Source organism: Macaca fascicularis, chromosome 13 (genome assembly GCF_037993035.2).
Source record: "Macaca fascicularis isolate 582-1 chromosome 13, T2T-MFA8v1.1".
NCBI lineage: Eukaryota > Metazoa > Chordata > Mammalia > Primates > Cercopithecidae > Macaca > Macaca fascicularis.
Genome location: NC_088387.1, coordinates 89,667,282 through 89,684,299, shown reverse-complemented (window position 1 = coordinate 89,684,299; position 17,018 = coordinate 89,667,282). Strand labels below are relative to the sequence as shown.

At 38.5% G+C, this 17,018-nt stretch overlaps 1 protein-coding gene across 35 annotated transcripts in view; it reads left to right on the top strand.

The window, feature by feature from the left end:
* BIRC6 (baculoviral IAP repeat containing 6) overlaps positions 1-17,018 on the top strand; it is a 256,711-nt gene that overhangs the window by 140,993 nt on the left and 98,700 nt on the right. For all 35 annotated transcript variants that reach the window (XR_012422503.1, XR_012422504.1, XM_074012019.1 and 32 more), the window contains 8 exons: positions 75-269; positions 1,992-2,192; positions 5,255-5,534; positions 7,039-7,295; positions 7,840-7,948; positions 10,978-11,199; positions 13,035-13,815; positions 16,582-16,725. Coding sequence is in view for 33 of the 35 variants with exons in the window: in XM_074012019.1 (XP_073868120.1) it covers positions 75-269; positions 1,992-2,192; positions 5,255-5,534; positions 7,039-7,295; positions 7,840-7,948; positions 10,978-11,199; positions 13,035-13,815; positions 16,582-16,725 (2,189 nt within the window). In the remaining 2 variants the exon portion in view is untranslated. The remainder of the gene's footprint in view (positions 1-74; positions 270-1,991; positions 2,193-5,254; positions 5,535-7,038; positions 7,296-7,839; positions 7,949-10,977; positions 11,200-13,034; positions 13,816-16,581; positions 16,726-17,018) is intronic.

The following is a 17,018-nucleotide window of genomic DNA, read 5'->3' as shown; positions in this document are numbered from 1 at the left end:
TTTGTGGAAGTTTACTTTTGATGTTGAACCATCTGTCCTGATACCGATTTCATTACTTATTCTTTGTAATTTAGGTGGTGTTCAGCTCATATGCAATAATATGGTCACTAGTACAAGGGCTATTGTGAACACTGCAAGAAGTATGGTATCAACTATTATGAAATTTCTTGACTCTGGTCCAAATAAAGCTGTTGACAGCACATTGAAAACAAGAATACTAGCTTCTGAGCCTGACAATGCCGAAGGGATTCATAACTTTGCACCCCTTGGTAAGAAAAGTGTTATTAAATCTTATGTGAATTTATTCAGTTTATTAGCTGGTATGAAACAAAATTAGTTGAAGTCAGTTGATGATATCATATATTGCTATTTTAATTACAAACAGTTTTTTTAGAGGTAGTGGATAGCTCGGCATTCTACTTACGAGAGGGAATTTTTTATTTGTTTTGAGATGGAGTTTTGCTCTTGTTGCTCAAGCCAGAGTGCAATGGCACGATCTTGGCTCACTGCAACCTCCGCCTCCTGGGTTCGAGCAATTCTCCTCCCTCAGCCTCCTGAGTAGCTGGGATTACAAGTGTCTGCCACCATGCCCAGCTGATTTTTGTATTTTTAATGGAGATAGGGTTTCACCATATTGACCAGGCTGGTCTCAAATGCCTGACCTTAGGTGATCCGCCCACCTCAGCCTCCCAAAGTGCTGGATTACGGTCTTGAGCCACCACGCCTGGCCGAGAGGGACTGTTTTAACAGTTCTTTAGCAGTAAAGTTTGTTTTTATTTGTGAGTCAAAATAGAAGCACAATTTAAGAAACTAAATAGAGATTCCTCAGTAAGTTTTCTCTGTAAATGTTAATCGATTTTAAATCTCATTTTCCTTCTTAAAGTGGTACTATGTTTTGTTTTGTTTTGTTGTGAGAGAGTCTCACTCTGTCACCTAGGCTGGAGTGCAGTGGCGCGATGTCTGTTCACTGCAACATCTGTCTCCCGGGTTCAGGCAATTCTCATGTCTCAGCCTCCTGAGTAGCTAGGATTACGGACATGTGCCACTACACTGTCTTTGTGTGTGTGTGTGTGTGTGTGTGTGTGTGTGTGTGTGTTTAGTAGAGACGGGGTTTCACCATGTTGTCCAGCGTGGTCTTGAACTTCTGGCCCCAAGTGATCCCCCACTTCGGCCTCCCAAAGTGTTGGGATTACAGGTGTGAGCCACTGTGCCTGGCTTTAAAGTGGTACTATCTTTTTTAAAAGTTTTGAATTTAGGGGCCGGGCGCGGTGGCTCAAGCCTGTAATCCCAGCACTTTGGGAGGCCGAGACGGGCGGATCACCAGGTCAGGAGATCGAGACCATCCTGGCTAACCCGGTGAAACCCCGTCTCTACTAAAAAAATACAAAAAAAAACTAGCCGGGTGAGGTGGCGGGCGCCTGTAGTCCCAGCTACTCGGGAGGCTGAGGCAGGAGAATGGCGTGAACCTGGGAGGCAGAGCTTGCAATGAGCTGAGATCCGGCCACTGCACTCCAGCCTGGGTGACAGAGCGAGACTCCGTCTCAAAAAAAAAAAAAAAAAGTTTTGAATTTAGGTATTTACTTTTTTATCCAGTTTACGTAGTTTCTTTTTAATTTTTCTTTTCATATTTCTAAATCATAGACATTGACATCTTAGAATAAAGATGATTATTTTAAAGGTGGAGATATATTGGACATTGTTTTTTACTTAGAAAATTATGGAGCTACGTTTATTGCTGTATCTTTAGTTTTCATGTATCATATGAGTATAAAGTAGCAGTTAATAATGAACTTGTCACCTTGCCAGTTGACAGGATTTCCTAATGTTTTGTGAATACCTCTACAGTCATGCTTAGGATACTAAGTACATTACCAGCATCAGTTGTTCATGTTTTCAATTAATTTTTCTAGTTTAATTTTATTCATATAGATTTTAAAGCTTTGTTATGTTTCTTTTGCAAGTTCTTATTTTATGTAAAATATCTTCTCTAGGTACAATCACATCTAGCAGTCCTACTGCCCAGCCAGCTGAAGTGCTATTGCAGGCCACACCTCCTCATAGAAGAGCTCGCTCTGCTGCTTGGTCCTACATCTTTCTTCCAGAGGAGGCTTGGTGTGACCTTACCATTCACCTTCCCGCAGCAGTGCTGCTTAAGGAGATACATATCCAGCCTCATCTTGCATCTCTTGCAAGTGAGTAATATTTTATAAAGAAGCAACATGAGAGCAGACTTTAATTTAGAAACATTTGAAAATAAAAATATTTAGTAAGCAGAAATACACTTAGGTGTGATACCAGAGTGTGTAACTTCTGAACAGTTTTTAGTGAAATAATTAATACTACCAAGTCATTTTAGTGGAAATGACTGTTAACCTCAGACAAAAAGATTATGTGATGAAGTCTAAACAAATATGTTCCAGTTATATATTATTTTGCTTTCTCTTTTCTCTCAAATTTACTAAGCCTCAGTATTAAGCTGAAATGAGTTTATTACACTCCCATTTTTTACCATGTTAGTTTTTACAGCCCGGATCTCAGTCCTAGCCTTGTAATATGAAATTAGCATAGATTTGTGTGCCTGCCCTCCAACTTCTTTAGAAGATAACTATCTTTTTGAATAATATTATATTTTGACTACTTCAGTGTGATTTTAAGATTCATACTGTGTTTGTTGTAATATGTCAGTATCCTTGTAATGTTGTATTGTTTATTTGATGCATGTTCATTGAATACATTTTATTGAACTTTGTAAGGCAAATAATTAAAAATAATTTTTACGAAATATTATCACTTAAGAGCACGAACTCTTTCAGGTATTTATAAAGAATATGAAATACTCATTTGCTTTTTTTTTTTTTTGAGGCAAGGTCTCTGTTACACATGCTGGAATGCAGTTTTGATATCTCAGATCACTGTAGCCTTGACCTCTGAGGCTCAAATGATCCTCCCATCTCAGCCTCATGTATAGCTGGGACCACAGGCGTGTACCACCATGCCTGGCTAAATTTTTGTGTTTTTTTGTAGAGATGGGGTTTTGTTATGATGCCTGGGCTGAAGCGATCTATTTGCCTTGGCCTCCCAAAGTGCTGAGATTACAGGTGTGAGCTACTGTACCCAGCCCATTTTGTATTTTATATGGTTCACAAATGCTTTAAATATAGTTACAATTTTGCCAGAATTGTTTAAATTAATACATATGCTTACATTTATGGATTGATTCTCATTGCTATCAAATATCACTCAATAATTGCATGAGGAGCTATGGGAAATTTTGTAGATTCCTGGCATCTTTGGAGAAAACAGTTTTTTCTATGTATTTGCAAGATTAGACTGATATAGCTTAATTACTTGTGGCATCCACACTCCTTAGATAAAAAACAGATAATATAAAGGTAGAAGGAAAATATGCTAATACAGAGTGTTTTAGGAGGTCAGAAATAACTATATTAAAAGGCAAAATATAAGTCAATATAAGACTTACACAACCTCTAAAATTGGAAAGTGATTGCTTTTATTTGGAAAGCAGAGGAGTTAGTCATAAGTGGTGGCTTTTGAAGTTCAGCTGGATTTTGCACATGGGAATTGAAATAGGAAGCATATTACAAAGGGGGAACTCCTGTGAAAAATTAATTGGTTTAAGTGTTCCCTACTTAAGTGTTCTTGATTAAGAAATTTGGTTTTATTATTGGATTAGAGCAGAAGTTGAAAATATGTTGTGATATAGTGGAAATAACAGTCTTTAGAAGCAAACATGAACTTGAATCTAAGGTGTGATATTTGTTCCTGTGGGAGCGTGGATTACTTAATCTGTTTTTACTATGTCTGCTTGTGTAAAATGTAGGTAATACTTTCCTCAAAAGGATCTGAAGTGTAAATTTCAAAATTGACTGTCTAGTAATCAGTGTAAAGCTGGCATGTAATTCCTTCTTATTTTACCACTGAAATTAAAAATAAAACCAAATTTCAAAGGCTTTAGTTGACATATATTTATTATATGGGGTTCCATGTTAAGCTAGAAAGAAATAATTTTCTGGTAGTAGTTGCAGTTGTTTGTTCACTGGGGACTCCTTAAATTTCAGCAAGAATTGATTTTTTTAAAAAGTCCTGGCCAGGCACGGTGGCTCACGCCTGTAATCCCAGCACTTTGGGAGGCCGAGGCAGGCAGATCACGAGGTCAGGAGATGGAGACCGTCCTGGCTAACACAGTGAAACCCCGTCTCTACTAAAAATACACAAAAAATTAGCTGGGTGTGGTGGCAGGCGCCTGTAGTCCCAGCTACTCGGGAGGCTGAGATAGGAGAGTGGCGTGAAGCCAGGAGGCGGAGCTTGCAGTGAGCCAATATCACGCCACTGCACTCCAGCCTGGGTGACAGAGAGAGACTCCTCCTCAAAAAAAAAAAAAAAAAAAACCCAAACAACCAAAAAAATCCTGTGGATATTTGGTTTAATTTGAAAAGGAGACTGGGCGCAGTGGCTCACATCTATAATCCCAACAGTTTGGGAAGCCGAGGTCAGGAGTTCGAGGCCAGCCTGGCTAACATGGCAAAACCCTGTCTCTACCAAAAGTACAAAAAATTCCTAGATGTGGTGGCACCTGCCTGTGGTTCCAGCTACTGTGGAGGCTACGGCAGGAGAATCACTTGAACCTGGGAGGCGGAGGTTGCAGTTAGCTAAGATCGCACCACTGCACTCATTGCAGCCTGGGCAACAGGGCAAGACTATCTCTCTCTCAAAAAAAAGGGCAATTTCTAAACTCAGCTGTGAGGTTAAAATCAATGTTTAAAAAATATCACAATCTAGTAGTAATATAATAATTGGTAGAAAAACAAGTTTTGTTACATTTTCCCCCCAAATTATTTAAAACAGTCAACCATAGCATATTAATCAAATGTAGTTTCATATTATTTGTGATAATTTTGAGTAAAGTAGAAATGATGATATAATTACCTATTTGTCTGGTTTTATTCATAGGGAGCATCAGGTACATGTGCTTCACACATCTTTGGTTCCCTTTTTTTAGGTGAATATTAGACTGTTTAATTTTTATTGTAGATCAAATATTTTGAGTTGAAAAGTAGCTCCAACATTAATTATGGTGAAAGTCATTGTCGAACTATATTTTGTTGTATACATTTTCTTTTTACAAGTTCATGATGAATACAATTGTGAAAGCTGCTATTTTCCTGGGATTTTTAACTAACTGTTCAATCTAGTTTACTTTGTCTGTTGTGATGATTCCATTTTATTTTTATAGCCTGCCCTTCCTCAGTGTCTGTTGAAGTAAGTGCAGATGGGGTAAATATGCTACCTTTGTCCACGCCTGTTGTCACAAGTGGCCTCACCTACATAAAAATTCAGCTTGTAAAAGCCGAAGTAGCTTCTGCTGTCTGCCTTAGACTACATCGTCCACGAGATGCCAGCACATTAGGCCTTTCACAGATTAAATTATTGGGGCTCACTGCTTTTGGTACCACCTCTTCAGCAACGGTTAATAATCCATTCCTTCCATCTGAAGATCAGGTATCTAAAACAAGGTATGTTTTGTTTCCTATTATTTAAAAAAGCTTTCTGTCCTTTTTTTTTTTTTTTTTTGGGCAGGGTTGGGAGATAGGGGGCTTACTTATTTTGTGGATTTTTTTTCTTTTATAGGTCTTAGGAAGGTCTTTGTTCCGTAGGTATCTATATAATACAATTTTGTTAGGTGTAATAGAGACAGTTTTGTGGAAACAGAATGCTGACACTGATTAAAATTAAGGTGTATGTATGTTTAGTCTTTGAGATGATCTGTATACTACATGTAGGTGTACATTCTAATTTTATGGCTTGTAATTTTTTGTATCATACTCTGTTTCGGGAATTTGCAAATGCTTATGACCAGGAATGCATCTGAACCATACCAAATGACCTTAGAAACAGGGACTTAGTTTTATATGGTAATTCCTAAATGTTAGTTAACAGAAGGATTGTGTCTGAACCAAACAAACAAGGACCTCAATATATTTTTTAATCAACATTTTTCTGATAAATTTTGATGGCTGAATGTTTTATAGATGGATTTTGTTGAAAGTTTTGCCTGATAAAAATGAATTTAAGGCCTGGCACCATGGCTCATACCTGTAATCCCAGTACTTGGGGAGGCCGAGGCAGGCAGATCACGAGGTTGGGAGATCGAAACCATCCTAGCTAACAAGGTGAAACCCCGTCTCTACTAAAAATACAAAAAATTAGCTGGGCATGGCAGTGTGCAACTGTAGTCCCAGCTGCTGGGGAGGCTGAGACAGGAGAATCGCTTGAACCCAGGAGATGGAGGTTGCAGTGAGCCAAGATTCCGCCACTGCACTCCAGCCTGGGCGAGAGAGCGAAACTCCATCTTCAAAAAAAAAAGAAAAAAAGAATTTAGGATTTCTATTCTCAAGGTGCTAAGACTACACAGTTTTAGAAGTCTATGATAGTAATCAGTTTATCGATATATATAATTGCTTGCAAAGCAGGTTTCTGGCTGATTTCTTAAAAAAGCAAACACATACTATGAATACAAGTCCTTTTGTATGTGATTTATCTTTTTGTTTGTTTTGAGACGGAGTCTTGCCCTGTCGCCCAGGCTGGAGTGCAGTGGTGCAATCTAGGCTCACTGCAACCTCCGCCTCCCGAGTTCAAACGATTCTGCTGCCTCAGCCTCCTGAGTAGCTGGGATTACAAGTGCCCACCACCATGCCCAGCTAATCTTTGTATTTTTAGTAGATAAGGGGTTTCACCAAGTCGGCCAGGCTGGTCTTGAACTCCTGATCTCGTGATCCGCCTGCCTCGGCCTCCCAAAGTGCTGGGATTACAGGTGTGAGCCCCTCCGCCCAGTTGTGATTTATCTTATAGGGGAAACTTACTGTCTGTTTACTGAATTTGCAGCATTCTAAAAAACATTTCTTAGATTGTTTGGTGCTATTTGTGAAACACAACATGCTGATCTTTAAAAAGTTATGTTCTACCCGGAAATGATTTGAGCGACTTATATTGATCATACAAGTCGTTTTGTATTTTCAGTATTGGATGGTTACGGTTATTACATCATTGCCTTACTCACATAAGTGATCTAGAAGGAATGATGGCAAGTGCAGCTGCACCTACTGCCAATCTGCTGCAGACTTGTGCGGCCTTATTGATGTCACCTTATTGTGGAATGCATTCACCCAACATCGAGGTTGTGCTTGTAAAGATAGGACTGCAGTCTACTAGAATTGGCCTGAAGCTCATAGACATTCTCCTGAGAAATTGTGCAGCATCAGGCAGTGATCCTACAGGTGATAATTAACTTTGATATTTGAATGTTTACGTGTCTGTAAAGTAACAGCAGTTGAACTATGCGATCTTTGTGCTGAGCTCTGTTTTGGGAATTATTTTTTCTTTTAGTTTATGTTTATCTCTTCTCTCTTCTGTCTTCTCTCTTCTCTGACGGAGTCTCACTCTGTTGCCCAGGCTGGAGTGCAGTGGTGCAATCTCGACTCACTACAACCTCTGCCTTCCTAGTAGCTGGGATTACAGGCATCTGCCACCACACCCGGCTAATTTTTGTATTTTTAGTAGAGACGGGGTGTCTCCATATTGATCAGGCTGGTTTCGAACTCCTGACCTCAGGTGATCCACCCGAATTGGCCTTCCAAAGTGCTGGGATTACAGGCATGAGCCACTGCACCCAAGCTGGTTTCATTAGTTTAGAGTTTGTTCTTTGTTGTTGGAATTTATGGAAGCTTCATTTTTAATGAGTAACTTTATTAAATTAAGTAAATCTTCCCATGGTTCACTTGCTTATTTAGCAAACTTTTTCTTTGGATTCTTTGTTGCAAGATTTGAATAGTCCTTTACTTTTTGGAAGACTAAATGGACTCTCTTCTGACTCTACGATAGATATTCTTTACCAGCTTGGAACAACTCAGGATCCTGGTACAAAAGACAGGTATGATTTTATTTTTCATTTAATTAAGCACACACATGCACATAATCATGCTATAGTGAATGTTTCTGACAGTTTTTCCTTAGATGATCTCATAAAAGACAATACTGTTATATATTGTATGTTTACCATATGCCTCACACGATGTGACTTCTGTAAGTTTTCATGAACATTAAACATACATTTATATATATTTGGACATACTTTAAGCAAATTTGAACTTAAATAGAATTCTTAGTTAATATTGCTTTTGAGGAATGGAATAAAACATATTTTTAAGTTGGCTACGCTGTGAAAATAACCTTGTACAGTGATGGTATCAGAGTCATACTATTTTAGGTAGTACTTAATACGTGTATATGAATGTAGGAATATTGTGTCTATAGTTGGTAGTTAATACTGCTTTTAAGGAATGGAATAAAACATGTTTTTAAGTTGGCTATGCTGTGAAAGGAACCTTGTAAAGTGATAGTATCAGAGTCATACTATCTTAGGTAGTACTTAATACATGTATATGAATGTAGGAATATTGTGTCTGTAATTAATACTTCGACTATTTTGATAATGGTTGTTCTGTTTATTATTGATTATCATATTCATCAAAGTCTTTTCATTGCTTTCTGTACTCTTTCCTGCTATTTACCACAGAATGAAACAATATCATACCATGTAAATGACATTTGAACACTTTGGCTGAATATTTAAATATAATATAAATATATTAATTTCATTAATTATATATTAATATATTAATAATATATTAATTATATAATAATATATTGATTATATATTAATTAATTATATAATAATATATTAATTAATATAATTTTTTTTTACAGTTAGGTAATTTTGATGAGTTGTCCTAATGTCATTTTACCTTGATGTCTTTTACTTCCAAATTGATACCAACTTGAAGTTTTTGTTTTGTTTTGTTTGAGACAGAGTCTTGCTCTGTCACCCAGGCTGGAGTGCAGTGGCACAATCTCCTGACCTCATGACCCGCCCGCCTAGGCCTCCCAAAGTGCTGGGATTATAGGCATGAGCCATTGCACCCAGCCAACTTGAAGTATTTTTGAAACATATTTTTGTTGACAAATTTTTGAGCAAATGTTTGGCATTCTCTGTTTTTAATGTGTAGCATCCATATTAGAAAAGCATATTTATAGAGATTTCTTCCTGATTTATGTTACTTCTTAATATTTTGATTATGTTTAAAATGAAGTCATTTGATGTTTTATTAATATATTCATAAATTATTAAAATTATGGATTACATTTAAACATAGATTGCAATTGTTTTTGATAAAGTAAATAACAATTTATGCCAGATTTGAATCATAATGGTTAATAGTGGTTAAAATATATTTAAACTATCACTGTTAAATATTTTTCCAGAACAGGTTGCTTGGAATCTGTTAGGATTATTTAATTTTTAAATATTGTTGTGGCTTTTTAATAAGAATAAAATTAAATTTAATTCATTTTCTCTGCATAGTACTTTTTAAAACGTGAATGTTTGTTATATAAAACTGACATTAGGCGCGGTGGCTCACGCCTGTAATCCCAGCACTTTGGGAGGCCGAGGCGGGCAGATCACAAGGTCAGGAGATCAAGATCATCCTGGCTAACACGGTGAAACCCCGTCTCTACTAAAAAAAAAAAAAAAATACAAAAAATTAGCCGAGCGTGGTGGCGGGCGCCTGTAGTCCTAGCTACTCTGGAGGCTGAGGCAGGAGAATGGTGTGAACCCAGGAGGCGGAGCTTGCAGTGAGCTGAGATTGCGCCACAGTGGCACTCCAGCCTTGGCCACAGAGCGAGATTCTGTCTCAAAAAAAAAAAACCTGACATTAATGACAAGGTTGTTAGACTGAGAAAATTGTCTTCCTTGTCTTCTGAATTCTCTTTATTCCCCATGATGTAAAATCGAAAGTTTAAGAGTCTTATCTTTCAGAATTAGTATTATATACCTTCCTGTCCCCATTGCTTTTAGTGTGAAGCCAAGAATCTTATATTCTGAAATAGAAATTGAAGGAAAGTAAAGTAAATGTAAACAGAATGTTTTAAGAACTTGAGAAATCTCATCCCATTTGTTTTTTGTACAAACTCTATAGTTTTTTTGTTTGTTTGTTTTTTTGAGATGCAGTCTCGCTCTGCCCAGGCTGGAGTGCAGTGGCACAATCTCAGCTTACTGCAAGTGCCACCTCCCGGGTTCACACCATTCTCCTGCCTCTGCCTCTGGAGTAGCTGGGACTACAGGCGCCTGCCACCACGCCCAGCTAATTTTTTGTATTTTTTAGTAGAGACGGGTTTTCACCGTGTTAGCCAGGATGGTCTCGATCGTCTGACCTTGTGATCCGCCCGCCTCAGCCTCTGAAAGTGCTAGCATTACAGGCGTGAGCCACCGCGCCCGGCCCAAAACTCTATAGTATTGTTGCTTTAAAAAGTCTTTTGCTCCCAGGTAGTGGTTCAAAATTGGGTTGTGTTTTACTGGTTCCCAGCTCCAGAGGATTGAGATTAGTGTGGTACTTGACCTATAATCTTGTTATTAATGTCAGTTCTAAATCACAGATACCTGTGTTTTTAAAAGTACTATGCAGAGAAAATAAATAAAGCTTAATTTCCATCTTATAAAAATTATACTTAAAATATATAAGTAAGTGTTGAGGGTATATTCTGTTGCAGAATGAATGAGTGTGGGTGGCTATTACTAGTGTTTAATGCTAGGGTTCAGGGATGTGAAACATGCTGTATTTCAGGAGACTTTGCACAAAGAAGAATTAGCCCCAGATCACTGTTCTAGTGTGTTATCTCAAACCTTTTGATGGTTGAAATTGGTAAGGTTATTGGAAAATTGGAACTGAAACTACTATGTCGTTGTTGCTGATTTCCTTTTTTCCCCATTTTAGATTAAAACAATCATGAACAATTGGTATATTATTCTCATAAATACCCTACTCACCATGCAGAGATGGTGTTTATCTATATGCCAGTTGCGCTATAGTTGGTTATATGAATTCATTTTCTTCATTTAAGAATTCAGGCCTTGTTAAAATGGGTTAGTGATTCTGCAAGAGTGGCTGCTATGAAGAGAAGTGGCAGGATGAACTACATGTGTCCTAACTCCTCAACAATAGAGTATGGTCTTCTGATGCCATCTCCTTCTCATTTGCACTGTGTGGCAGCCATTCTGTGGCATAGTTATGAGCTGCTTGTAGAATACGACTTACCAGCACTCTTGGACCAAGAGCTCTTTGAGTAAGTATGATTTGTGAAATCCTTTTTTTTTCCCCCTAGTACTAGATCAGTTAGTGTTTACTTGATAGAATATTTTACATGTTTATTCGGAGAAACGTAATATTTTGAAAGTAGCAAATATAATCAGGTATACTTTTGAAATGAATTGTCAAACAAATATTAATTTATTTTTGTGTTTTAAGAAGATATATTAGCAGTACTGCCTTTTTTTTTTAACCTAAAATTATGCTTAATGTAGATGGTTCTGTGGTTCGTAGTGTTTATTCTCAGTTGCAAATTTTCCCACCAGATTATATTATCTTTAATGTACAACTGTGGCAGGAAAGTACAACTAGACAACTTTGGGGTGGGGCGTGGTGGCTCACACCTGTAATCCCAGCACTGTGGAGGCCTAGGAGGGAAGATCACTTGAGTCAGGAGTTCAAGACCAGCTTGGGCAACGTGGCGAAACGTTGTCTGTACAAAAAGGCAGAAGTCAGAAAGCTGGGTGCAGTGGCTCACGCCTGTAACCCTAGCAGTTTGGGAGGCCGAGGTGGGCAGATCACGAGGTCAGGAGTTTGAGACCAGCCTGGCCAACATGGTGAAACCCCGTCTCTACTAAAAATAAAAAAATTAGGCTGACGTGGTGGTGTGCATCTGTAATCCCAGCTACTCCGGAGGCTGAGGCAGGAGGATCACTTGAACCTGGGAGGCGGAGGTTGCAGTGTGGTAAGATTGCATCATTGCACTCCAGCCTGGGCGATAAGAGCAAGACTCCGTCTCAAAAAAAAAGTCAGCCAGACATGGTGACATGCACCTATGGTCCCAGCTACTTGGGAGGCTGAGGCGCAAGAATTGTTTGAGTCTGCAGAGGTTGCAGTGAGCTGAGCTCACGCCACTGTACCCCAGCCTGGGCAACACAGCGAGACTCCGTCTCAAAAAAAATAACTTTGGGGAGCTGAGATGGGAGGATCACTTGAAACTAGGAGTTTGACGCCAGACTGGCCAAAATAGATAGACCAAATCTCTACAAAAAATTTAAAAATTTGCCAGGCATGGTGGTACATTCCTCTAGCCCTAGTTACTTGGGAGGCTGTGGTGGGTGGATCACTTGAACCCAGGAGTTAGAGGCCACATTTACCTATGATGATGGCACCACTGGCACTGCAGCCAGGGCAACAGAGCAAGATGTCATCTCAAAAAAGAACAAAGATGTAAAGCTAGAAAATTTGAGACTTTTCTAGTTTGTCCTTTTGACAAGTAGTTTTTATTTACCCATGTTTCTTCACCATATTTAGCTAAGTCTTTGCTGAACTTACTGATAGGTAACTGTTAAGTCTGCAGCAGAATATATTTTTGAAGAGTTCCTGTGACACATAAAAAGTGGGCCTATTGATCTTTAGTAGGTCATCATATTTGGCCTTAGCAGTTGGCATAATCCATGACTTAATTACTGAGCCTCACTGATAGTTTTTTATTTGCAAACATGAATTTAAGCCATTTGTCATGCAGAATTTAACGTCAACCATTTCTTTGGCATGATCTTTTTTGTTTGTTTCTCTACATGACTTTTTTAGGTCACACAGAACGGTAGAACCATTTTAAAATAGTTTACTTGATTTTCTGTACTCATTTACGAGCCTAACTCAACTTCCAGTGTACCTACATTCTTAAATTTTAAATATATATATACATACATATATATGCAGTCTTAAATCTTACAATGTTATGTTACTCAATGTCAAATAAAGTATATAATGTGTCAGAGTATAGATTGAACTATAATAGAAGTATTTGAAACAGTTTCTTCTAAAAATAAACTTGTATCATTAATATGATATCTCTTATTTTTCTAGGTTACTTTTTAATTGGTCCATGTCTCTTCCCTGCAATATGGTTTTGAAGAAAGCTGTTGACAGTCTACTTTGCTCAATGTGTCACGTACACCCAAACTATTTTTCTTTGCTCATGGGCTGGATGGGAATTACCCCTCCTCCAGTGCAATGTCACCATGGACTGTCCATGACAGATGATAGCAAAAAGCAGGATCTTAGTTCATCTTTAACAGATGACTCTAAAAATGCACAAGCACCTCTCGCATTAACTGAATCACATTTGGCTACCCTTGCTTCCTCTTCTCAATCTCCTGAAGCTATTAAACAATTACTAGACTCAGGTTTGCCTTCTCTTCTTGTGAGGAGTCTGGCTAGTTTCTGCTTTAGCCACATTTCTAACTCAGAAAGTATTGCTCAGTCAATAGATATTTCCCAGGATAAACTCAGACGCCATCATGTTCCACAACAATGTAATAAGATGCCCATCACAGCAGACCTAGTTGCTCCTATTCTTAGGTTTTTGACAGAAGTTGGCAATAGCCATATTATGAAAGATTGGCTTGGTGGTTCTGAAGTGAATCCACTCTGGACAGCACTTCTGTTTTTATTGTGTCACTCTGGGTCCACTTCTGGAAGCCATAATTTAGGTGCACAACAGACCAGTGCAAGATCAGCTTCTCTTTCTTCAGCTGCTACAACAGGATTGACTACTCAACAGCGCACAGCAATTGAGAATGCAACTGTTGCATTCTTTCTGCAGTGCATTTCATGCCATCCAAATAATCAAAAGCTGATGGCACAGGTAAGAGAAAAACTAACTTATGTTTTAGTTGTTGTATTACATAAGAAAGGGCCATGTATAAAGGCCAGGTGATAAAAAATTTGGTAGGTGGCCAGGCGCGGTGGCTCAAGCCTGTAATCCCAGCACTTTGGGAGGCCGAGATGGGCGGATCACGAGGTCAGGAGATCGAGACCATCCTGGCTAACACGGTGAAACCCCGTCTCTACTAAAAAATACAAAAAACTAGCCGGGCGAGGTGGCGGGCTCCTGTAGTTCCAGCTGAGGCTGAGGCAGGAGAATGGCGTAAACCCGGGAGGCGGAGCTTGCAGTGAGCTGAGATCTGGCCACTGCACTCCAGCCTGGGCGACAGAGCGAGACTCCGTCTCAAAAAAAAAAATAAAAAAAGATTAAAAATAAATAAATAAATAAATAAATAAATAAATTTGGTAGGTGTTGAGTGCTTTTAAGGATCCGAATTTAAACTATAAAGTACTGATATCTCCTTTCTCCCCCTCAAAATATGCTGTCACTTGAATCACTTCTTTATAATGAGATGACTGGCAAATGCATTGGGATCCTAGCTGGATCATACAACCCTTGTTTTAAAAAATTTCCACAAACAAAAAGAAAAAGACCACGAAAAAATTTCAGCTGCTGGAGCAGTATTGACACTGGTCACTGAATACTGTATGTGCATTGAGGCATTGTATTTTTGTGTAACGAGATTGCCATACTGATAGTTTGCATCTCTTTACATGGGCATTAGATTAGGTTTCAGATAGGAGACTCCACATAAATCACATACAAAATGTGGAAGATAGACTGTGTGTGGTGGCTCACGCCTGTAATCCCAGCACTTTGGGAGGCTGAGGTGGGCAGATTGCCTGAGGGCAGGAGTTCAAGACCAGTCTGGCCAACATGATGAAACCCTGTCTCTACTAAAAATACAAAAAAATTAGCCGAGTGTGGTGGCAATCACCCGGAATCCCAGCTACTCGGGAGCCTGAGGCAGAGGAATTGCTTGAACCAGGGAGGTGGTGGTTGTAGTGAGCCGAAATTGCACTACTGCACTCGCAGCCTGGGTGACAAAGTGAGACTCTGTCTCAAAAAAAAAAAAAAAAGGTGGAAGATAATTTATCATACTGCACTCCAGCCTGGGCAACAGAGCGAGACTCCATCTCAAAAAAAAAAAAAAAAAAAAAAGTGGAAGATAATTTATCATATATTATGTCTATGTGGCCCCAAAAAATCCTGAAAGGTAGAATTATTTCAAGAGTAATTCTAGTTAGCTGTTTGCCAAATTTTGCTGTTGGCTACCTCATGTGACCTTGGGCATATGGGTTAATCTTATAAAATGGGGCTAGCAATACCTGCCTCAAGGATTTTTTTGAGATGGTTAAATATTTTAATTTGTATAACGTACCTAGCATAGAGCCTATATGAGATATGGTAGACACTGGTAAATAACTTTTCCCCTTCTTATTTAATAGTGCTCATTCAAGTCAAATTTTAGTAGTACCTAGAAAAATAGATATTGTAATTTTTATAAAATATTGAAGGAGTTAGTTTTATTAAGAAGAAGGGCAGGTTGGGTGCTGTGGCTTATACCTATAATCTCAGCGCTTTGGGAAGCCAAGGTGGGTGGAACACTTGAGCTTAGTTTGAGACCAGCTTGGACAACATGGCAAAACCTCCTCCCTACCAAAAAAAGAAATCATAACCAAAATTAGCCGGGCACGGTGATATGCACCTTTGGTTCCAGCTACTCAGGAGGCTTGAGGTGGGAGGATCACTTGAGCCCAGGAGGTTGAGGCTGTAGTGAGCTGAGATCACACCACTGCCCTCCAGCCTGAGTGACAGAGCAAGATCCTGTCTGAACAACAAGCAAAACAAAACAGAAGAAGAAGAGAAAGATATTTTACTGCCTGTAGTAATTAATTACTGGGAAAATATCGCTGCTAAATATGCATATTAGAAGAAAATGCTTAAATTACCAGCTTCACCCGAGGGCATGATTCTAGGTATTTGAAAATTTGGTTTGTGCTTCTGGGTAGCATGAACTCTTTGTGTCCCATTGATTTCTCTTTTGGTTTCTTATTAAGGCTTTATATATATTTTGGGGGTGGGGTGAGGCAGGATCTCTATTGCCAAGGCCTGTAGAGCGGTTGCACAATCACGGCTCACTGAAACTTTTGGGCTCAAGCAGTCCTGCCTCAGCCTCCCAAGTAGCTGGGACTACTGGCACATGCCACCACGCCCAACTAATTTTCTTTTGGTTGGGGGGTGGATAGAGATAGGGTTTCACCATGTTGCCTAGGCTGGTCTGAAATTCCTTGGCTCAAGTGATCTCTTCTCTTAGTTTCCCAAAGTTCTGAGATTACCAGCGTGACCCACCATGCTTGGCCTTGTTACATATTTTTAATGTACTTTTTTCATAATTTTTATTTTATGATAACCACACCAATATTGACTAAAGTTAACAGAAGTTCATTATGCTAGGTATTCATTATGTGCACACCCTTTAGTAGTAATTTTTTCTAACCCTGGATATGTTTCTTACACTTTTATCTCCTTCAGTATTCATATATTTTAAGATAAAATCATTTCTTTCCTCCTTAAAAAAAAAAAATCTTAAACCCTAGACCCCCAGAGACATTTGTTCTTTAATTGCTGATTTGATATGTTAAAATAAACTTAATTCGTATTTTCTGTTTCCTTTTTATCTTTCAAAATAAAAAGCTGCATATAAATCTTGCATTTAACTTTTTAAATATTTTGTCTTGCCAGGTTCTTTGTGAACTATTTCAGACATCTCCTCAAAGAGGGAACCTTCCAACATCTGGGAACATTTCAGGGTTTATACGAAGATTATTTTTACAGTTGATGCTGGAAGATGAGAAAGTGACAATGTTTCTTCAGTCTCCATGTCCAGTGAGTATTTAACACTTAATTATTGGCTGTGTATACATGTATTTTATAATTTCATATCAGAGCCTGCAGTTATCTTCTATGTTCTAACTTCTAATGTAACAAACTGAAACTAGCACAGCTTTTGTACCTAATGGCAGAACTTGACAGTTTCAGAATAGCACTCTCCCTCATGCCTAGGAATAACATAATTTTACCTTACCCTGAGTACTATAGTTTGATTTGTGGAAAAAAATGAAAAAATATTAGGTACAGAGTGATAATGCAAAAGTTGACCAACAAATCATGACAAATAT